The following is a 23,706-nucleotide window of genomic DNA, read 5'->3' as shown; positions in this document are numbered from 1 at the left end:
CTGAATTGATGCCTTGGCGGTGATGGAGCCATCCAATCAGGAAAATGGCGTGATGAGTTGGTCCTTCTGGAGTTAGAAAACCACACAAATGTCGTCTTGTCTGCATAGAAAACACGTTTCAGGGGAAGTCATGGATGCTAGATGGGAACAAAGGCTTCTGGAGCCTGAAAAGTTGATCCACAGCAGTATTTCAGGTTAATTTTTAATGAAAAGTGTACATTGATAAACATGTCTGTGTGCTAAAATCAGTGATCAGTTGTCCATTGATCGACGTTAAACGGTCTGAAGAGCCTGAAATAAAACTGCAAAACATAAAATCTGTGAACACCCTTTATTTTAGTCTTTTTCTTCTTTAGGAGTAAAAAAGTGACTTCATAAACTGCACTTATTTGACTAGTTAGTATTTATTAGTTTGTGTTTTTACAAACAAGAAAAATAAAGATTATTTTTATATAATTTAATTTTCTATCAATAAAATACTAATTAACATAAACCTACAAAACAAGAACTGAAGGTTCGCGGTACTTTCGCGCGCTCTGTCCGTTGTTGCGTGGTCTCCATGGCAACGCAGAAACCGGAAGTGACCAGGTGAGATGGCGCACCAGGTCCCACCGTCTCCCAGGAGGGTTTTCCTGAACCTCATCGACTCCTTCTCGTCCGGAAACATCGCCGAGGTAAGAACGCGCGTGCACGTCACAGATCAGGTGGTCGCGAGCGGCTGTGACGTTACAGCGCGTGCGTTAACGTTGTTTCCCGGTCAGTACCTGTGTGAAGGTGTTACTGGAGGTCCTGCTGAGGATGAGGCGGAGGAAGAGGAGTCTGGGTCCCACCTGGACCGAACCGCGGTCTTCCAGCTGGTCGGAACCGTTTCCGGGTCCAGGCAGCACCAGGCGCGCGTGCACGAGGAGTACCGTGTAAGTGTTCTGATCCAGACAGGTGTGTTTTATGTGTGGGGACATCCTGAGCAGGTTCTGATGTGTTTCTTTAAGAATCCGGACCGAGACCACCTCCTGTCCAGCCTGATGACGTGTGACGTTGTCATCTATAACGTCACGCAGCACGCGGACCAGGTGGAGGAGGCCACGTGGGCTGTGAAAGGTGAGAAGTGCTCATCACGCAAACTCATGATCAATTTAGCTTTATTTACAGCATCAATCATGACAAATTCCTCCCAACAGACCAGTTCAGACTGGGTCATCATGCGGTCCACACTGGTCCAGTTCAGCTGTTCACATAAACCAGTTCAAGATGACGAAAACCAGCAGGTTGGCTCCAGTCTGCTCCAATGCCTCCATCAGGACCACAACCAGGGAGGAAAACCTCCACCTGGACCAGAACCAGGAAGGAAAACCTCCATCAGGACCAGAACCAGGAAGGAAAACCTCCATCAGGACCAGAACCAGGAAGGAAAACCTCCATCAGGACCAGAACCAGGAAGGAAAACCTCCATCAGAACCAGAACCAGGAAGGAAGACCTCCATCAGGACCAGAACCAGGAGGAAAATCTCCATCAGGTCCATCTTCCTGGACTGGTTGGGAGTGAAGAGGATGAGGAAGAGGGTGGACCAGCAGAACTCTGATCCAGAATCCAGGGAGGAAAGAAGAAGAACAAAGAAGAAGAGAAAGAATCCAGACCCGACAAGAAGTTTTATCAGGAAGAAAAGTTTAAAGATGAAATGAAAGTGGAGAGGAGGTCCCCTTCCTGAAACCAGACTGGGATCCGGTTCGGTTTCCTGAAACCAGACTGGGATCCGGTTCGGTTTCCTGAAACCAGACTGGGATCCGGTTCAGTTTCCTGAAACCAGACTGGGTCCTCCCGCCCCCTGAGAATGTCTCTCCTTCTGCGCCCCCTAGAGTTACCAGTTTCTTCCCCTCGACCCTAATGATCCTCTGTTTTTTTGATCTGTTGTAAGGCGGCGCCGGTAGAGCTGGCGCCGGTAGAGCCGGCTGCGGAGCCTCAGTTTAGTTCGAACCCGTTTATCTGTCATAAATGTTACATGTCTATCAAATCTTGGACTTGGACTTTGAGTTTCCCATCGGGATGAATAAAGTGGAATTGAATTGATGAAGATTCCAGATAACGACGACTCCTCTTCATCCACAGCTCTCCACGATCGGATCAACCAGTTTTCTGGAGCCAAGCTCTTCATCCTCGTCTCCACGGTGATGACCTGGGCCTGCAGCAAAGCACTAGATCCCGTCAGTGGCTCAGTTTTAGGAAAAGTTGTCTGTGTGTCTGTAATCTGCAGTTCTAGTGACTGATTAATGTGTGTGTGTGTGTGTGTGTGTGTGTGTGTGTGTGTGTGTGTGTGTGTGTGTGTGTGTGTGTGTGTGTGTGTGTGTGTGTGTGAACCAGGATGATCCGGAGTTCCATTTTACTGATGATATTTTCTGGAGCAGAAAGTCTCATCCCAGCTTTATCCAGCACATGACTCTGGAGAAGATGGTGGTCAAACTGGGGAAGACAGTATGTTTCATGTTCCACATGTTCCAGACATTCTCAATGTTCAACATGTTCCACATGTTCCAGACATTCTCAATGTTCAACATGTTCCACATGTTCTCAATGTTCCAGACATTCCACATGTTCCAGATGTTCCAGACGTTCCAAATGTTCCACATGTTCCACTTTTTCCAAATATTCCAGACGTTCCACATGTTCGACGTTCCAAATGTTCCACATGTTCCAGATGTTCCACTTTTTCCAAATATTCCAGACGTTCCAAATGTTCCAGACGTTCCACATGTCCCACAAGTTCCAAATGTTCCAGACGTTCCACATGTCCCACAAGTTCCAAATGTTCCAGACGTTCCACGTTCCAGAAGTTCCACATGTTCCAGATGTTCCACATGTTCCAGATGTTCCACATGTTCCAAATGTTCCAAATATTCCAGACGTTCCACATGTTCCAGACATTCTAGATGTTCAACATGTTCCACATGTTCCAGATTTTCCAAATGTTCCAGACGTTCCACATGTTCCAAATGTTCCAGATGTTCCACATGTTCCAGACGTTCCACATGTTCCAGATGTTCCACATGTTCCAGACGTTCCACATGTTCCAAATGTTCCAGATGTTCCACTTGTTCCAGACGTTCCAAATGTTCCAGACATTCCACATGTTCCAAATGTTCCAGACGTTCCACATGTTCCAGATGTTCCACTTTTTCCAAATATTCCAGACGTTCCAAATGTTCCAGATGTCCCACAAGTTCCAAATGTTCCAGATGTTCCACATGTTCCAGACGTTCCACATGTTCCAGAAGTTCCACATGTTCCAAATGTTCCAAATATTCCAGACATTCCACATGTTCCAGACATTCTAGATGTTCCACATGTTCCAGATGTTCCACATGTTCCAGACGTTCCACTTTTTCCAAATATTCCAGACGTTCCAAATGTTCCAGATGTTCCACATGTTCCAAACGTTCCACATGTCCCACAAGTTCCAAATGTTCCAGACGTTCCACATGTTCCAGATGTTCCACTTTTTCCAAATATTCCAGACGTTCCAAATGTTCCAGACGTTCCACATGTTCCAGACGTTCCAAATGTTCCACATGTTCCAGATGTTCCACTTTTTCCAAATATTCCAGACGTTCCAAATGTTCCAGACGTTCCACATGTTCCAGACGTTCCACATGTTCCAGATGTTCCCCATGTTCCAAATATTCCAGACGTTCCACATGTTCCAGACATTCTAGATGTTCAACATGTTCCACATGTTCCAGATTTTCCAAATGTTCCAGACGTTCCACATGTTCCAAATGTTCCAGATGTTCCACATGTTCCAGACGTTCCACATGTTCCAGATGTTCCACATGTTCCAGACGTTCCACATGTTCCAGATGTTTCAGATGTTCCACATGTTCGACGTTCCAAATGTTCCACATGTTCCAGATGTTCCACTTTTTCCAAATATTCCAGACGTTCCAAATGTTCCAGACGTTCCACATGTCCCACAAGTTCCAAATGTTCCAGACGTTCCACATGTCCCACAAGTTCCAAATGTTCCAGACGTTCCACGTTCCAGAAGTTCCACATGTTCCAGATGTTCCACATGTTCCAGATGTTCCACATGTTCCAAATGTTCCAAATATTCCAGACGTTCCACATGTTCCAGACATTCTAGATGTTCAACATGTTCCACATGTTCCAGATTTTCCAAATGTTCCAGACGTTCCACATGTTCCAAATGTTCCAGATGTTCCACATGTTCCAGACGTTCCACATGTTCCAGATGTTCCACATGTTCCAGACGTTCCACATGTTCCAAATGTTCCAGATGTTCCACTTGTTCCAGACGTTCCAAATGTTCCAGACATTCCACATGTTCCAAATGTTCCAGACGTTCCACATGTTCCAGATGTTCCACTTTTTCCAAATATTCCAGACGTTCCAAATGTTCCAGATGTCCCACAAGTTCCAAATGTTCCAGATGTTCCACATGTTCCAGACGTTCCACATGTTCCAGAAGTTCCACATGTTCCAAATGTTCCAAATATTCCAGACATTCCACATGTTCCAGACATTCTAGATGTTCCACATGTTCCAGATGTTCCACATGTTCCAGACGTTCCACTTTTTCCAAATATTCCAGACGTTCCAAATGTTCCAGATGTTCCACATGTTCCAAACGTTCCACATGTCCCACAAGTTCCAAATGTTCCAGACGTTCCACATGTTCCAGATGTTCCACTTTTTCCAAATATTCCAGACGTTCCAAATGTTCCAGACGTTCCACATGTTCCAGACGTTCCAAATGTTCCACATGTTCCAGATGTTCCACTTTTTCCAAATATTCCAGACGTTCCAAATGTTCCAGACGTTCCACATGTTCCAGACGTTCCACATGTTCCAGATGTTCCCCATGTTCCAAATATTCCAGACGTTCCACATGTTCCAGACATTCTAGATGTTCAACATGTTCCACATGTTCCAGATTTTCCAAATGTTCCAGACGTTCCACATGTTCCAAATGTTCCAGATGTTCCACATGTTCCAGACGTTCCACATGTTCCAGATGTTCCACATGTTCCAGACGTTCCACATGTTCCAGATGTTTCAGATGTTCCACTTGTTCCAGACGTTCCAAATGTTCCAGACATTCCACATGTTCCAAATGTTCCAGATGTTCCAAATATTCCAGATGTTCCACTTTTTCCAAATATTCCAGACGTTCCAAATGTTCCACATGTCCCACAAGTTCCAAATGTTCCAGATGTTCCACATGTTCCAGACGTTCCACATGTTCCAGAAGTTCCACATGTTCCAAATGTTCCAAATATTCCAGACATTCCACATGTTCCAGACATTCTAGATGTTCCACATGTTCCACATGTTCCAGACGTTCCAGATGTTCCACATGTTCCAGACGTTCCACTTTTTCCAAATATTCCAGACGTTCCAAATGTTCCAGATGTTCCACATGTTCCACATGTCCCACAAGTTCCAGACGTTCCACATGTTCCAGATGTTCCACTTTTTCCAAATATTCCAGACGTTCCAAATGTTCCAGATGTTCCAAATATTCCAGACGTTCCACATGTTCCAGACGTTCCACATGTTCCAGATGTTCCACTTTTTCCAAATATTCCAGACGTTCCAAATGTTCCAGATGTTCCAAATATTCCAGACGTTCCACATGTTCCAGACATTCTAGATGTTCCACATGTTCCAGACGTCCCACATGTTCTAGATGTTCCACATGTTCCAGATGTTCCAGACATTCTAGATGTTCCACATGTCCCACATGTTCCAGGCGTTCCAGATGTTCCACATGTTCTAGACATTCTAAATGTTTAACATGTTCCAGATGTTCCGGATGTTCCAGACGTTCTATATGTTCCACATGTTCCAAACGTTCCACATATTCTAGATGTCCAAATGTTCTAGATGTTCCATATGTTCCAGATATTCCACATGTTCCAAATGTCGGGTGTAGTGGAGCAGATGTTTTTGTCGGAGGTGTCTGATCGTGTCCTGGTCTGTGTTTCAGGACAGGGCTCTGTTCTCCACGTACGTGGTGGCGTCAGGTCTGCAGTACGGGAGGGGAGAACAGCTCTTCCACCACTTCTTCAAGGTGAGGTCGTCTGGTCACATGGTCCACAGCGTCTGCTGTGATTGGCTGCTCAGCAGGAGCAATGGTTGTCATGAGGCGACTACAACAACATGACAAGCAGAGCAGTTCTACATTAAATTTCAGTCATAAGAAGCACATCTATAAACAAGTAAATAATACATAAAAATATAATTATTAAAATATAGAAAGAAAAAATACCTTAATTACATTTTTTCTAATTAAAAGAAGATGTGAAAATCCAAACAGAAAAGGCATTTTGGTGTTTAAGGTTCCCGAAGTGGCCCCTGTTTCTATACCTGTTTAATACAGAAAGGGGCGGAGCTTATCCCAGCCGAGGTAGGTCCACCTGGACAGATCAAACGACCTCTCACACTCTCTGTTACTGTTAGAACCTGCTGGGATTAGAACCAGCAACCAAAGCGACTTACATATTACAACACAAGCAGGAAATCAAACAGTAGAGGACATCGTAGGAAGGTGCTGGTGGACTGTCCAGTTGGACGCAGGTCCATGAAGTTCTACAGGCTTTTTTTTCTGTGACAGAGTCAAGCTTCACAGTTGATTTGGATCTTTTACTGAAATCTGAACGCAGGCGTTCAACGGACAACAAGGCTGGAAGTTTCTGATTTTTCCAACCTTTAGTTTGTGGAAATACAAACGAGGCTATTTTATGGACTTTTTCTGGGTCCTGCTCCAAAAGGCAAAACCTGGACCCGGTAAATCCGGGCCAAACTCCATGAAAGCAGCGGAATCAGCCTTTAAACAACCGGCAGCTGGGTTTGGCGTCTCGGAGGCAGCGAGGCTCTAATGAACTCTGCTTCTCAGGAGTCGTGGCTTGGACGGGAAATTTCTGTCTTTGGAGAAGGAAAGAACATCGTTCCCACCATCCACATCAGAGACCTGGCCAGGTGAGGCGCACGCTGGTCATGTGATCACGTCTGAACCTGATGATGCTGACGAGCCTTTATGTTCCAGTGTGGTCCAGAACCTGATCCAGTGTCCACCCAAACCCTACTACCTGCTGGCTGTAGACTCGTCCAGCAACACCCTGGAGGAGATGATGAAGGTGAGCCGTGATGAAGATCTCCGCTACGTCGTGGCCTGAACCTGACATGTGGTTTTCCTGCAGGCCGTCGCCACGGAGCTGGGACCAGGACGGATCCAGAAGAGGCCGTTTGCAGAAGCCTTCCTGATCCGGGACATGAGCGTATGTGGTTCCTGTCGCGGCACCACGATGGCGGCGGATCAGACTCGCATATCTCCGTTTCCTCCCAACAGGTGATGGAGGTGGAGTCCATGCAGGTGGACCTTCGGATGGAGGCCGTCTACGTCAGACAGCTGTTCTCCATGTGCTGGGTGTGTGAGTCAGGTCTGGTGAAGAACGTGGAGCTGGTGGTGGAGGAGTACCGGCAGACCAGAGGCTTGCTGGTGGGCACTATGGCAGACGCTGAAGCCGCCAACACACCAGACAGCTGCTGGATGATGTGTGTGTGTCTTCTGCAGCCGCTCCGCGTGTGTGTTCTGGGTCCGCCTGCTGTGGGGAAGACCTTCATGTCCCAGCAGATCTGCGAGCGCTACAAGCTCCATCATGTCACGCTGAAGGACGTCGTCTCAGAGGCCATCGCCCAGCTGGTCAGCCGCCGCCGCCGCGTCACACGGTACGAGGCTGCCGGCGTTCCTCTGAAGACACATCTGTTTGTCCTTCAGGAAGAGACGGTGAAGAATCCGGATCCAGATGCCGAGGACTCGGTGGGAAAAGCCCAGGAGCTGCTGGGCGTCCTGAAGGACGGCGAGGACCATGAAGGTTGGTCCCACTGACACCAGGACCTTCCAGGCTGGGACTGAAGGTCTTCCAGGACTCTCCAGGCTGGGACTGAAGGTCTTCCAGGACTCTCCAGGCTGGGACTGAAGGTCTTCCAGGACCTTCCAGGTCAGGACTAATGGTCTTCCAGGACTCTCCAGGCTGGGACTGAAGGTCTTCCAGGACCTTCCAGGTCAGGACTAATGGTCTTCCAGGACCTTCCAGGCTGGGACTGAAGGTCTTCCAGGACTCTCCAGGCTGGGACTGAAGGTCTTCCAGGACTCTCCAGGCTGGGACTGAAGGTCTTCCAGGACCTTCCAGGTCAGGACTAATGGTCTTCCAGGACCTTCCACGCTGGGACTGAAGGTCTTCCAGGACTCTCCAGGCTGGGACTGAAGGTCTTCCAGGACCTTCCAGGTCAGGATTAATGGTCTTCCAGGACCTTCCAGGCTGGGACTGAAGGTCTTCCAGGACCTTCCAGGCTGGGACTAATGGTCTTCCAGGACCTTCCAGGCTGGGACTGAAGGTCTTCCAGGACCTTCCAGGTCGGGACTAATGGTCTTCCAGGACCTTCCAGGCTGGGACTACAGGTCTTCCAGGACCTTCCAGGCTGGGACTAAAGGTCTTCCAGGACTCTCCAGGCTGGGACTACAGGTCTTCCAGGACTCGCCAGGCTGGGACTAAAGGTCTTCCAGGACTCTCCAGGCTGGGACTACAGGTCTTCCAGGACTCTCCAGGTCGGGACTGAAGGTCTTCCAGGACCTTCCAGGTCGGGACTAATGGTCTTCCAGGACCTTCCAGGCTGGGACTAAGGGTCTTCCAGGACCTTCCAGGTCGGGACTGAAGGTCTTCCAGGACTCTCCAGGTCGGGACTGAAGGTCTTCCAGGACCTTCCAGGTCGGGACTAATGGTCTTCCAGGACCTTCCAGGCTGGGACTGAAGGTCTTCCAGGACCTTCCAGGTCGGGACTGAAGGTCTTCCAGGACTCTCCAGGCTGGGACTGAAGGTCTTCCAGGACCTTCCAGGCTGGGACTGAAGGTCTTCCAGGACCTTCCAGGTCGGGACTAATGGTCTTCCAGGACCTTCCAGGTCGGGACTGAAGGTCTTCCAGGACTCTCCAGGCTGGGACTGAAGTTCTTCCAGGACCTTCCAGGCTGGGACTAATGGTCTTCCAGGACTCTCCAGGCTGGGACTGAAGGTCTTCCAGGACTCTCCAGGCTGGGACTGAAGGTCTTCCAGGACCTTCCAGGTCGGGACTAATGGTCTTCCAGGACCTTCCAGGTCGGGACTGAAGGTCTTCCAGGACCTTCCAGGCTGGGACTACAGGTCTTCCAGGACCTTCCAGGCTGGGACTGAAGGTCTTCCAGGACCTTCCAGGTCAGGACTAATGGTCTTCCAGGCTGGGACTGAGGGTCTTCCAGGACCTTCCAGGTCGGGACTAATGGTCTTCAAGGACCTTCCAGGCTGGGACTAAAGGTCTTCCAGGACTCTCCAGGCTGGGACTGAAGGTCTTCCAGGACCTTCCAGGATGGGACTGAAGGTCTTCCAGGACCTTCCAGGTCGGGACTGAAGGTCTTCCAGGACTCTCCAGGCTGGGACTGAAGATCTTCCAGGACCTTCCAGGCTGGGACTAATGGTCTTCCAGGACTCTCCAGGCTGGGACTAATGGTCTTCCAGGACCTTCCAGGCTGGGACTAATGGTCTTCCAGGACCTTCCAGGCTGGGACTGAAGGTCTTCCAGGACCTTCCAGGTCGGGACTGAAGGTCTTCCAGGACTCTCCAGGCCGGGACTAAAGGTCTTCCAGGATCATACGGGTCGGGACTAATGGTCTTCCAGGACCTTCCAGGCTGGGACTGAAGGTCTTCCAGGACCTTCCAGGTCGGGACTAATGGTCTTCCAGGACCTTCCAGGCTGGGACTGAAGGTCTTCCAGGACTCTCCAGGCTGGGACTGAAGGTCTTCCAGGACTCTCCAGGCTGGGACTGAAGGTCTTCCAGGACCTTCCAGGTCAGGACTAATGGTCTTCCAGGACCTTCCAGGCTGGGACTGAAGGTCTTCCAGGACCTTCCAGGCTGGGACTAATGGTCTTCCAGGACCTTCCAGGCTGGGACTGAAGGTCTTCCAGGACCTTCCAGGTCGGGACTAATGGTCTTCCAGGACCTTCCAGGCTGGGACTACAGGTCTTCCAGGACCTTCCAGGCTGGGACTAAAGGTCTTCCAGGACTCTCCAGGCTGGGACTACAGGTCTTCCAGGACTCGCCAGGCTGGGACTAAAGGTCTTCCAGGACTCTCCAGGCTGGGACTACAGGTCTTCCAGGACTCTCCAGGCTGGGACTGAAGGTCTTCCAGGACCTTCCAGGTCGGGACTAATGGTCTTCCAGGACCTTCCAGGCTGGGACTGAAGGTCTTCCAGGACCTTCCAGGTCGGGACTGAAGGTCTTCCAGGACTCTCCAGGTCGGGACTGAAGGTCTTCCAGGACCTTCCAGGTCGGGACTAATGGTCTTCCAGGACCTTCCAGGCTGGGACTGAAGGTCTTCCAGGACCTTCCAGGTCGGGACTGAAGGTCTTCCAGGACTCTCCAGGCTGGGACTGAAGGTCTTCCAGGATCTTCCAGGCTGGGACTGAAGGTCTTCCAGGACCTTCCAGGTCGGGACTAATGGTCTTCCAGGTCGGGACTGAAGGTCTTCCAGGACTCTCCAGGCTGGGACTGAAGTTCTTCCAGGACCTTCCAGGCTGGGACTGAAGGTCTTCCAGGACCTTCCAGGTCGGGACTGAAGGTCTTCCAGGACTCTCCAGGCTGGGACTGAAGGTCTTCCAGGATGGGACTGAAGGTCTTCCAGGACCTTCCAAGTCGGGACTGAAGGTCTTCCAGGACTCTCCAGGCTGGGACTGAAGATCTTCCAGGACCTTCCAGGCTGGGACTAATGGTCTTCCAGGACTCTCCAGGCTGGGACTGAAGGTCTTCCAGGACCTTCCAGGCTGGGACTGAAGGTCTTCCAGGACCTTCCAGGTTGGGACTGAAGGTCTTCCAGGACTCTCCAGGCTGGGACTGAACGTCTTCCAGGACTCTCCAGGTTGGGACTGAAGGTCTTCCAGGACTCTCCAGGCTGGGACTAATGGTCTTCCAGGACTCTCCAGGCTGGGACTGAAGGTCTTCCAGGACCTTCCAGGTCGGGACTAATGGTCTTCCAGGACCTTCCAGGCTGGGACTGAAAGTCTTCCAGGACCTTCCAGGTCGGGACTGAAGGTCTTCCAGGACCTTCCAGGCTGGGACTAATGGTCTTCCAGGACTCTCCAGGCTGGGACTGAAGGTCTTCCAGGATGGGACTGAAGGTCTTCCAGGACCTTCCAAGTCGGGACTGAAGGTCTTCCAGGACTCTCCAGGCTGGGACTGAAGATCTTCCAGGACCTTCCAGGCTGGGACTAATGGTCTTCCAGGACTCTCCAGGCTGGGACTGAAGGTCTTCCAGGACCTTCCAGGCTGGGACTGAAGGTCTTCCAGGACCTTCCAGACTGGGACTAATGGTCTTCCAGGACTCTCCAGGCTGGGACTGAACGTCTTCCAGGACTCTCCAGGTTGGGACTGAAGGTCTTCCAGGACTCTCCAGGCTGGGACTAATGGTCTTCCAGGACTCTCCAGGCTGGGACTGAAGGTCTTCCAGGACCTTCCAGGTCGGGACTAATGGTCTTCCAGGACCTTCCAGGCTGGGACTGAAAGTCTTCCAGGACCTTCCAGGTCGGGACTGAAGGTCTTCCAGGACCTTCCAGGCTGGGACTAATGGTCTTCCAGGACTTTCCAGGTCGGGACTAATGGTCTTCCAGGACCTTCCAGGCTGGGACTAAAGGTCTTCCAGGACCCTACGGGTCGGGACTAAAGGTCTTCCAGGACTCTCCAGGCTGGGACTAAAGGTCTTCCAGGACCCTACGGGCCGGGACTAAAGGTCTTCCAGGACTCTCCAGGCCGGGACTAAAGGTCTTCCAGGACCCTACGGGCCGGGACTAAAGGTCTTCCAGGACTCTCCAGGCCGGGACTAAAGGTCTTCCAGGATCATACGGGTCGGGACTAATGGTCTTCCAGGACCTTCCAGGCTGGCACTGAAGGTCTTCCAGGACCTTCCAGGTCGGGACTAATGGTCTTCCAGGACCTTCCAGGCTGGGACTGAAGGTCTTCCAGGACTCTCCAGGCTGGGACTGAAGGTCTTCCAGGACTCTCCAGGCTGGGACTGAAGGTCTTCCAGGACCTTCCAGGTCAGGACTAATGGTCTTCCAGGACCTTCCAGGCTGGGACTGAAGGTCTTCCAGGACCTTCCAGGCTGGGACTAATGGTCTTCCAGGACCTTCCAGGCTGGGACTGAAGGTCTTCCAGGACCTTCCAGGTCGGGACTAATGGTCTTCCAGGACCTTCCAGGCTGGGACTACAGGTCTTCCAGGACCTTCCAGGCTGGGACTAAAGGTCTTCCAGGACTCTCCAGGCTGGGACTACAGGTCTTCCAGGACTCGCCAGGCTGGGACTAAAGGTCTTCCAGGACTCTCCAGGCTGGGACTACAGGTCTTCCAGGACTCTCCAGGCTGGGACTGAAGGTCTTCCAGGACCTTCCAGGTCGGGACTAATGGTCTTCCAGGACCTTCCAGGCTGGGACTGAAGGTCTTCCAGGACCTTCCAGGTCGGGACTGAAGGTCTTCCAGGACTCTCCAGGTCGGGACTGAAGGTCTTCCAGGACCTTCCAGGTCGGGACTAATGGTCTTCCAGGACCTTCCAGGCTGGGACTGAAGGTCTTCCAGGACCTTCCAGGTCGGGACTGAAGGTCTTCCAGGACTCTCCAGGCTGGGACTGAAGGTCTTCCAGGACCTTCCAGGCTGGGACTGAAGGTCTTCCAGGACTCTCCAGGCTGGGACTGAAGTTCTTCCAGGACCTTCCAGGCTGGGACTAATGGTCTTCCAGGACTCTCCAGGCTGGGACTGAAGGTCTTCCAGGACTCTCCAGGCTGGGACTGAAGGTCTTCCAGGACCTTCCAGGTCGGGACTAATGGTCTTCCAGGACCTTCCAGGTCGGGACTGAAGATCTTCCAGGACCTTCCAGGCTGGGACTACAGGTCTTCCAGGACCTTCCAGGCTGGGACTGAAGGTCTTCCAGGACCTTCCAGGTCAGGACTAATGGTCTTCCAGGACCTTCCAGGCTGGGACTGAGGGTCTTCCAGGACTCTCCAGGCTGGGACTGAACGTCTTCCAGGACTCTCCAGGTTGGGACTGAAGGTCTTCCAGGACTCTCCAGGCTGGGACTAATGGTCTTCCAGGACTCTCCAGGCTGGGACTGAAGGTCTTCCAGGACCTTCCAGGTCGGGACTAATGGTCTTCCAGGACCTTCCAGGCTGGGACTGAAAGTCTTCCAGGACCTTCCAGGTCGGGACTGAAGGTCTTCCAGGACCTTCCAGGCTGGGACTAATGGTCTTCCAGGACTCTCCAGGCTGGGACTGAAGGTCTTCCAGGATGGGACTGAAGGTCTTCCAGGACCTTCCAAGTCGGGACTGAAGGTCTTCCAGGACTCTCCAGGCTGGGACTGAAGATCTTCCAGGACCTTCCAGGCTGGGACTAATGGTCTTCCAGGACTCTCCAGGCTGGGACTGAAGGTCTTCCAGGACCTTCCAGGCTGGGACTGAAGGTCTTCCAGGACCTTCCAGACTGGGACTAATGGTCTTCCAGGACTCTCCAGGCTGGGACTGAACGTCTTCCAGGACTCTCCAGGTTGGGACTGAAGGTCTTCCAGGACTCTCCAGGCTGGGACTAATGGTCTTCCAGGACTCTCCAGGCTGGGACTGAAGGTCTTCCAGGACCTTCCAGGTCGGGACTAATGGTCTTCCAGGACCTTCCAGGCTGGGACTGAAAGTCTTCCAGGACCTTCCAGGTCGGGACTGAAGGTCTTCCAGGACCTTCCAGGCTGGGACTAATGGTCTTCCAGGACTTTCCAGGTCGGGACTAATGGTCTTCCAGGACCTTCCAGGCTGGGACTAAAGGTCTTCCAGGACCCTACGGGTCGGGACTAAAGGTCTTCCAGGACTCTCCAGGCTGGGACTAAAGGTCTTCCAGGACCCTACGGGCCGGGACTAAAGGTCTTCCAGGACTCTCCAGGCCGGGACTAAAGGTCTTCCAGGACCCTACGGGCCGGGACTAAAGGTCTTCCAGGACTCTCCAGGCCGGGACTAAAGGTCTTCCAGGATCATACGGGTCGGGACTAATGGTCTTCCAGGACCTTCCAGGCTGGCACTGAAGGTCTTCCAGGACCTTCCAGGTCGGGACTAATGGTCTTCCAGGACCTTCCAGGCTGGGACTGAAGGTCTTCCAGGACTCTCCAGGCTGGGACTGAAGGTCTTCCAGGACTCTCCAGGCTGGGACTGAAGGTCTTCCAGGACCTTCCAGGTCAGGACTAATGGTCTTCCAGGACCTTCCAGGCTGGGACTGAAGGTCTTCCAGGACCTTCCAGGCTGGGACTAATGGTCTTCCAGGACCTTCCAGGCTGGGACTGAAGGTCTTCCAGGACCTTCCAGGTCGGGACTACAGGTCTTCCAGGACCTTCCAGGCTGGGACTAAAGGTCTTCCAGGACTCTCCAGGCTGGGACTACAGGTCTTCCAGGACTCGCCAGGCTGGGACTAAAGGTCTTCCAGGACTCTCCAGGCTGGGACTACAGGTCTTCCAGGACTCTCCAGGCTGGGACTGAAGGTCTTCCAGGACCTTCCAGGTCGGGACTAATGGTCTTCCAGGACCTTCCAGGCTGGGACTGAAGGTCTTCCAGGACCTTCCAGGTCGGGACTGAAGGTCTTCCAGGACTCTCCAGGTCGGGACTGAAGGTCTTCCAGGACCTTCCAGGTCGGGACTAATGGTCTTCCAGGACCTTCCAGGCTGGGACTGAAGGTCTTCCAGGACCTTCCAGGTCGGGACTGAAGGTCTTCCAGGACTCTCCAGGCTGGGACTGAAGGTCTTCCAGGACCTTCCAGGCTGGGACTGAAGGTCTTCCAGGACTCTCCAGGCTGGGACTGAAGTTCTTCCAGGACCTTCCAGGCTGGGACTAATGGTCTTCCAGGACTCTCCAGGCTGGGACTGAAGGTCTTCCAGGACTCTCCAGGCTGGGACTGAAGGTCTTCCAGGACCTTCCAGGTCGGGACTAATGGTCTTCCAGGACCTTCCAGGTCGGGACTGAAGATCTTCCAGGACCTTCCAGGCTGGGACTACAGGTCTTCCAGGACCTTCCAGGCTGGGACTGAAGGTCTTCCAGGACCTTCCAGGTCAGGACTAATGGTCTTCCAGGACCTTCCAGGCTGGGACTGAGGGTCTTCCAGGACCTTCCAGGTCGGGACTAAAGGTCTTCAAGGACCTTCCAGGCTGGGACTAAAGGTCTTCCAGGACTCTCCAGGCTGGGACTGAAGGTCTTCCAGGACCTTCCAGGATGGGACTGAAGGTCTTCCAGGACCTTCCAGGTCGGGACTGAAGGTCTTCCAGGACTCTCCAGGCTGGGACTGAAGATCTTCCAGGACCTTCCAGGCTGGGACTAATGGTCTTCCAGGACTCTCCAGGCTGGGACTAATGGTCTTCCAGGACCTTCCAGGCTGGGACTAATGGTCTTCCAGGACCTTCCAGGCTGGGACTGAAGGTCTTCCAGGACCTTCCAGGTCGGGACTGAAGGTCTTCCAGGACTCTCCAGGCTGGGACTGAAGGTCTTCCAGGACCTTCCAAGTCGGGACTGAAGGTCTTCCAGGACTCTCCAGGCTGGGACTGAAGATCTTCCAGGACCTTCCAGGCTGGGACTAATGGTCTTCCAGGACTCTCCAGGCTGGGACTGAAGGTCTTCCAGGACCTTCCAGGCTGGGACTGAAGGTCTTCCAGGACCTTCCAGGTTGGGACTGAAGGTCTTCCAGGACTCTCCAGGCTGGGACTGAACGTCTTCCAGGACTCTCCAGGTTGGGACTGAAGGTCTTCCAGGACTCTCCAGGCTGGGACTAATGGTCTTCCAGGACTCTCCAGGCTGGGACTGAAGGTCTTCCAGGACCTTCCAGGTCGGGACTAATGGTCTTCCAGGACCTTCCAGGCTGGGACTGAAAGTCTTCCAGGACCTTCCAGGTCGGGACTGAAGGTCTTCCAGGACCTTCCAGGCTGGGACTGAAGGTCTTCCAGGATGGGACTGAAGGTCTTCCAGGACCTTCCAAGTCGGGACTGAAGGTCTTCCAGGACTCTCCAGGCTGGGACTGAAGATCTTCCAGGACCTTCCAGGCTGGGACTAATGGTCTTCCAGGACTCTCCAGGCTGGGACTGAAGGTCTTCCAGGACCTTCCAGGCTGGGACTGAAGGTCTTCCAGGACCTTCCAGGTTGGGACTGAAGGTCTTCCAGGACTCTCCAGGCTGGGACTGAACGTCTTCCAGGACTCTCCAGGTTGGGACTGAAGGTCTTCCAGGACTCTCCAGGCTGGGACTAATGGTCTTCCAGGACTCTCCAGGCTGGGACTGAAGGTCTTCCAGGACCTTCCAGGTCGGGACTAATGGTCTTCCAGGACCTTCCAGGCTGGGACTGAAAGTCTTCCAGGACCTTCCAGGTCGGGACTGAAGGTCTTCCAGGACCTTCCAGGCTGGGACTAATGGTCTTCCAGGACTTTCCAGGTCGGGACTAATGGTCTTCCAGGACCTTCCAGGCTGGGACTAAAGGTCTTCCAGGACCCTACGGGTCGGGACTAAAGGTCTTCCAGGACTCTCCAGGCTGGGACTAAAGGTCTTCCAGGACCCTACGGGCCGGGACTAAAGGTCTTCCAGGACTCTCCAGGCCGGGACTAAAGGTCTTCCAGGACCCTACGGGCCGGGACTAAAGGTCTTCCAGGACTCTCCAGGCCGGGACTAAAGGTCTTCCAGGATCATACGGGTCGGGACTAATGGTCTTCCAGGACCTTCCAGGCTGGGACTGAAGGTCTTCCAGGACCTTCCAGGTCGGGACTAATGGTCTTCCAGGACCTTCCAGGCTGGGACTAAAGGTCTTCCAGGACCTTCCAAGCTGGGACTGAAGGTCTTCCAGGCTGGGACTGAAGGTCTTCCAGGACCTTCCAGGTCCGGACTGAAGGTCTTCCAGGACCTTCCAGGTCGGGACTAATGATCTTCCAGGACCTTCCAGGCTGGGACTAAAGGTCTTCCAGGACCTTCCAGGCTGGGACTGAAGGTCTTCCAGGCCGGGACTAATGGTCTTCCAGGACTCTCCAGGCTGGGACTGAACGTCTTCCAGGACTCTCCAGGTCGGGACTGAAGGTCTTCCAGGACTCTCCAGGCTGGGACTGAAGGTCTTCCAGGATGGGACTGAAGGTCTTCCAGGACCTTCCAGGTCGGGACTGAAGGTCTTCCAGGACTCTCCAGGCTGGGACTGAAGATCTTCCAGGACCTTCCAGGCTGGGACTACAGGTCTTCCAGGACTCTCCAGGCTGGGACTGAAGGTCTTCCAGGCTGGGACTGAAGGTCTTCCAGGACCTTCCAGGCTGGGACTGAAGGTCTTCCAGGACCTTCCAGGCTGGGACTAATGGTCTTCCAGGACCTTCCAGGCTGGGACTAATGGTCTTCCAGGACCTTCCAGGCTGGGACTACAGGTCTTCCAGGACTCTCCAGGCTGGGACTACAGGTCTTCCAGGACTCTCCAGGCTGGGACTGAAGGTCTTCCAGGACCTTCCAGGTCGGGACTGAAGGTCTTCCAGGACCTTCCAGGCTGGGACTGAAGGTCTTCCAGGACCCTCCAGGCTGGGACTGAACGTCTTCCAGGACTCTCCAGGTCGGGACTGAAGGTCTTCCAGGACTCTCCAGGCTGGGACTGAAGGTCTTCCAGGACTCTCCAGGCTGGGACTGAAGGTCTTCCAGGACCTTCCAGGTCGGGACTGAAGGTCTTCCAGGACCTTCCAGGTCGGGACTGAAGGTCTTCCAGGACCTTCCAGGTCGGGACTATTGGTCTTCCAGGACCTTCCAGGCTGGGACTGAAGGTCTTCCAGGACCTTCCAGGCTGGGACTAAAGGTCTTCCAGGACTCTCCAGGCTGGGACTAAAGGTCTTCCAGGACCCTACGGGTCGGGACTAAAGGTCTTCCAGGACTCTCCAGGCTGGGACTAAAGGTCTTCCAGGACTCTCCAGGCCGGGACTAAAGGTCTTCCAGGACCCTACGGGCCGGGACTAAAGGTCTTCCAGGACTCTCCAGGCCGGGACTAAAGGACTTCCAGGACTCTCCAGGCCGGGACTAAAGGCCTTCCAGGACTCTCCAGGCCGGGACTAAAGGCCTTCCAGGACTCTCCAGGCCGGGACTAAAGGTCTTCCAGGACTCTCCAGGCCGGGACTAAAGGTCTACCAGGACTCTCCAGGCCGGGACTAAAGGTCTTCCAGGACCCTCCAGGTCGGGACTAAAGGTCTTCCAGGACTCTCCGGGTCGGGACTAAAGGTCTTCCAGGACTCTCCGGGTCGGGACTAAAGGTCTTCCAGGACTCTCCGGGTCGGGACTAAAGGTCTTCCAGGACTCTCCAGGTCGGGACTAAAGGTCTTCCAGGACTCTCCAGGTCGGGACTAAAGGTCTTCCAGGACTCTCCAGGTCGGGACTAAAGGTCTTCCAGGACCCTACGGGCCGGGACTAAAGGTCTTCCAGGACTCTCCAGGTCGGGACTAAAGGTCTTCCAGGACTCTCCAGGTCGGGATCAGACCAAACCGGACTTGGTGGCTACGGTGGCTTCAGCAGATCAGATGTAAAATCTGGATCAGAACCAGAATCAGTGTCGAATTGTGAGAAGGTGTTCAGGTGTGTGTGTGTGTGTGTGTGAAGTTTCTATGTGGCTTTTTGGGAAGATCTGTAAAAACTGCATCGTGGTCGTCATGACAACTGACAACAGACGATGAAGACCTTTATGCTGAGTCATCGTTTCCCTCATCCTCCAGGCGGTAGAAGGATCTGGTTCCTGCTTTGCTGGATGGAGCCGCTGCTTTCAGCACGACTGACTGCAGCTGGACTCCAATCATCCCAACATTTTACACATTTTTCTTTCCTACTGAAGAAACTTTGGAAAAATCCGAGACGCGAGCCGAAGCTTCATCTGACACAAACGTCTCCTGGTGAGACGGTAGCCGAGTGTCGTCCGTAACGACGCTTCACGTCAACTTTGAGTAAATCTACCGTTACCAGCTGATACAGAGTAGGAATCAAACCAGTTCAGAACCGAACCAGATTCCAGTTTCCCAGTCGGTTTATTGTTCTGTGTTCCTGATGAGAAATGATTAAATGACCCTGGAATCCTGATTCTGCTGCCGTCGTGTGTTCAGCTGTTTCAGAGGAGCAGCTGAAGGTGCTGCAGGACAAGCTGAGGTCCAACCCGTGCAGAAACCAGGGTTTCCTTCTGGACGGTTTGCCCGACACGTCTGAACAAGCTAAAGACCTCTTCTGTGGTGACACACACACACACGTGATGCTGCTCGCGTGTCAGTCCGGTAAAACAAACATGAATGACTGACTTCTGTTTCCTCATCAGCAGCAGAAGAAGAAGCCGACGGAGCGTCTCCGTCCAGGAGGGTGATGCCAGGTCTCTGACCTCCCTGACCTTTGACCTCCGAGGTTTTCCGGCCTGGTTAAAGGTAACTTCCTGTTTCCTGTTCTGCTGCAGAGTTCGTCTTGTTTCTGGACGCGTCGGATTCCTTCCTGACCGACCGTGTGATGGAGCTGCCTGAATGGCTGGTCCAGGAGCAGCAGTACGAGCCGGAGTGCTTCCTGAGGCGCCTGGCGGCTTACAGGGAGGCCGCCGCGGGGGACGACACCGTCACCAGCTTCTTCACCGACATGAACGTCAGCCCTGTGTTCCTGGGTAATCCACGCCGCCCGTCCACATCGTGGCCGTCCGTCGTCACGCCGCTCACCTTCTGCCGCCTCTCCAGAAATCTGCAGCAACGAAGATCCCGGCTGCTCGCCGCTGATGCAGAAGGTCTTCGACACTCTGGGCCCCCCCCGGACCTACAGCCCCAGCAGCCAGGAGGTGGAGGGGGAGGAGCGCAGGAGAGCTGAGGAGAGGATGAAGAGAGAGGCCCAGGTGAAGGAGGAGGAGGAGCAGAGGGAGGAGGAGGAGGCCCGGAGCAGAGCCGCGCGCTGGGAGGAGTGGGTAGGTGGAGAACCGGTTCAGACCACCTGACAGCAGGTAGAGGCGACTCAGTGATGCTGGTTAACGTCCGCTGGCGTCGCTACGGCGGCGGCTGGGTTCAGCGTTCGGAGACGCTCGTCGTCTTTCAGCAGAATTATCTGGAGTTTTAATCTGGAGGGGATTCTTTTACATTTAGAGAAAAAAAATCAGGAAAAAAAATCATTTAAAAAAAAAACCCCAAATACTTAAATAATTCATAGCAATTATTTAATTAATTACTTAATTTAAAAAAATATAAACTAGAAAAGTGCTCTTCTTGCAGATGAGTAAATGTGAATGTTTTATGCTGAATGATTGATATGCAGTTGCATCACCATTTGGAGAAGCAGGACAACTATGCAACTTATTTTGTTATGGTAATGCATCGGGATTCGAACCCACGAACATCTGAACAAGACCCCATTTCTATAACCACTACACCGCCACAGCTCTCCAATGCTGCAAGGCAGAATCATCAAAAATATTTATAACTGGAATGGGAATGTTTCTTTTGTTTGTTTTTTTTACACTTCCTGCAGTGTGGAATCGGCAAAAGAGCTTAGAATTTAATGTGTAAAGTAGCACACAAGATCTATTAGATCTAGATCAGCATAAGGAGAAGAGGTACAACCATCTGATAGGATTTATGAAATCCAGCACCTGGATTTGAACCACCAGTGTGTCATCAGCAGACTTGCAAAAAGATGTGAAAGGTTGAACTGCTGTTAAGAAGCCAAAGATTATTTTAAATAGTTTGTAAATACAACTAAAATTCTGAAGTCGGTAGTTAAACTACATCGATCATTGCAGAAAATCATTGCAGAAAAAGCTGCATTTTCTGTTTTGTCCAATCACAGGAATGGATTTTAAAAATTTACAAAAACTTGAATACCTGAGAAAGTTTAAATGTTCCAAAGACCAAAAGTCTTCCCACATATGTCCCGAATGAGCTGAACAGTTTGATACTTGAATGGTTAAAGTGAGAAGAAAGGGGTAGGAGGACTAGCTTTTCAAACATTTTGCAGGAAAGACCACTTTGTAATATTTACCTGTTTTTTCCCCAAAGCTTTTTTAAAAAAAAAAAACTTGAATCAACACTTTGTGTTACTTGTACAACTTTTCAAGACAGACTTTGCACATACATTGACATACTTGAACTGCACAGTATTGAGTGAAAGCTGCACTTCGATGGAATAGTACACAGCACTCTGTGTACAACAACTGGCATACCATCATGATGCAGTACATCAGGTTACGTCTCCATGGTTACATAACTAATGGATGTCTGGACGAGCCCTACCTATAAGAGCATCACCTGGACAGTCGGGTTCGTACCTGCAGACTCCTCCTAGGGAGATGTTCGTCTCCTGACTGGAACTAGAAGATTTTACGTAGAAACTAGCATGCGGTCTGCTAGCTGTTACACCTGAAACTGCACCCTCAACAAACAGGTGCACGTCTTGCGATGGAGGCGCTTCAGTGGAACTCCAACTCCTACCTGCTGTTTGCAAACGTTGTGGATCAGTACGGATCCCGTCTCACACACCACACGGATCTTTCCTTGGAGTGGAAAGCAGAGAAGCTCCTCGATCACTGAGGATGCTGAGATCACTGCAACACCACCAGTCTGTGTTTGCAGGTCAGGTTTAAACCTGACCACAGAGGTGGCAGTTCCTGGTCCAGAAAGTAAAAGTCCTGCCATGTCTTTGGATCATCTACGTGTACATCTAGAACAGGTGTTTTCACCAACAGGCTCGTTTACCTGGCAAATAAACTCTGCTCATTAAATTCAGCTGCTTTGGTGACTGGTTGGAACAGCTGCCGGACTGGACTTTTACTGTCTGGACCAGGAATTGCCACCAGCACGAGGACGGCTCCACGTCCGACATGAATAAATAAATGATTGATGGGTCAGAACCACGGCGACGGTTCATGTGTGTTGGCCCGCTCTGTGTGTTTAGGCCAGACGTTTGGAGGAGGCGCGGCAGCAGGAGGAGCAGCAGCTGGAGGAGCTGGCGGAGCCCATGAGGAGCTATCTGATGGAGCATGTCATGCCCACACTGACCCGAGGTCTGATGGAGTGCTGCAGAACCCAGCCAGCCGACCCGGTGGACTTCCTGGTACGGTTCTGCTCGTCTCAGAGCCGAGTGTTTTTTTTTCCTCCTCTTGACGGGTTCTGGTCTCCTTTCAGGCAGAGTTCTTGTTTAAGAACAACCCCTCGGACGGCTCCCTGTAGACCCCCAGCTGCTCCAGACCCTCTTCAGATCGACGGTCTTCAGATCGATCCTCTTCAGACCTGTATTAAAGGGAAGTTCTGATCCTGGACTCCGAGTTTCTGTCCATCAGCTCCTGCTGGGACTCTGAGTCGTTCTGCGGCTGCAGGTTTAATCACCAGACAGGTCTCATCTGATCAACTTCTAAACCGTTCAGGCTCCAGCATATCTCCCCAAGTCCACCACCAACACAACCAACACCACTGCCACCACCACCACCAACACAACCAACACCACTGCCACCACCACCACCAACACAACCAACACCACTGCCACCACCACCACTAACACCATTAACAAGACCACCATCACCAACACAACCAACACCACTGCCGCCACCAACACCATTAACACCACCACCACCACCACCACTAACACCACCACCACCATTAACACCATTAACACTACCACCACCATTAACACCATTAACACCACTAACACCACCAACACCACTAACACCACCACCACCATTAACACCACTAACACCACCACCACCACCACTAACACCACCACCACCACCACCACTAACACCATTAACACCACCACTAACACCACCAACACCATTAACACCACCACCACTAACACCACCACCACCACCACCATTAACACCACCACTAACACCACCACCACCAACACCATTAACACCACCACCACTAATACCACCACTAACACCATTAACACCACCACTAATACCACCACTAACACCATTAACACCACCACCACCACCACTAACACCATTAACACCACCACTAACACCACCACCACCACTAACACCACCAACACCATTAACACCATTAACACCACCACCACCACTAACACCACCAACACCATTAACAACACCACCACTAATACCACCACTAACACCATTAACACCACCATTAACACCACCACCACCATTAACACCACCAACACCATTAACACCATTAACACCACCACCACTAACACCACCAACACCATTAACACCACCACCACAACCACCACCACCACCACTAACACCACCACCACCACTAACACCACCAACACCACTAACACCACGAATACCACCACCACCACTAACACCACCACCACCACTAACAACACCACCACCACTAACAACACCAACACATTAACACCACCACTAACACCACCAACACCACTAACACCACCACCACCAACACCACCAGCACCACTAACACAACCAACACCATTAACACCACCAACACCACCACCACTAACACCACCAACACCATTTACAGCACTAACACCACCACTAACACCACCACCACCACCACTAATACTACCACCACCACTAACACCACCACCACCACCACTAACACCACTAACACCACCACCACCACCAACACCACTAACACCACCACCACCACCAACACCACTAACACCACCACCACCACTA

The 23,706-nt window shown here is 52.2% G+C and overlaps 1 protein-coding gene across 1 annotated transcript; it reads left to right on the top strand.

Annotated features, from left to right (window-relative positions):
- Nucleotides 1-593: 593 nt before the first annotated feature.
- On the top strand, nt 594-22,276 carry ak7b (adenylate kinase 7b; the record flags this gene model as incomplete). Its single annotated transcript, XM_079262317.1, has 18 exons — nt 594-674; nt 762-914; nt 990-1,098; nt 2,105-2,199; nt 2,357-2,467; nt 6,000-6,083; nt 6,909-6,991; nt 7,059-7,149; nt 7,213-7,290; nt 7,362-7,511; nt 7,587-7,887; nt 19,196-19,318; nt 19,402-19,452; nt 19,534-19,731; nt 19,802-19,899; nt 19,969-20,022; nt 22,002-22,160; nt 22,232-22,276. 18 exons carry the CDS (start codon nt 594-596, stop codon nt 22,274-22,276), a joined length of 2,064 nt encoding a protein of 687 aa, XP_079118443.1.
- Between the last annotated feature and the right edge of the window lie 1,430 nt (nt 22,277-23,706).

Source organism: Telmatherina bonti (assembly GCF_933228915.1).
Source record: "Telmatherina bonti genome assembly, chromosome: 22".
Classification (NCBI taxonomy): Eukaryota; Metazoa; Chordata; class Actinopteri; order Atheriniformes; family Telmatherinidae; genus Telmatherina; species Telmatherina bonti.
This window is presented reverse-complemented; position numbering and strand designations above follow the sequence as displayed.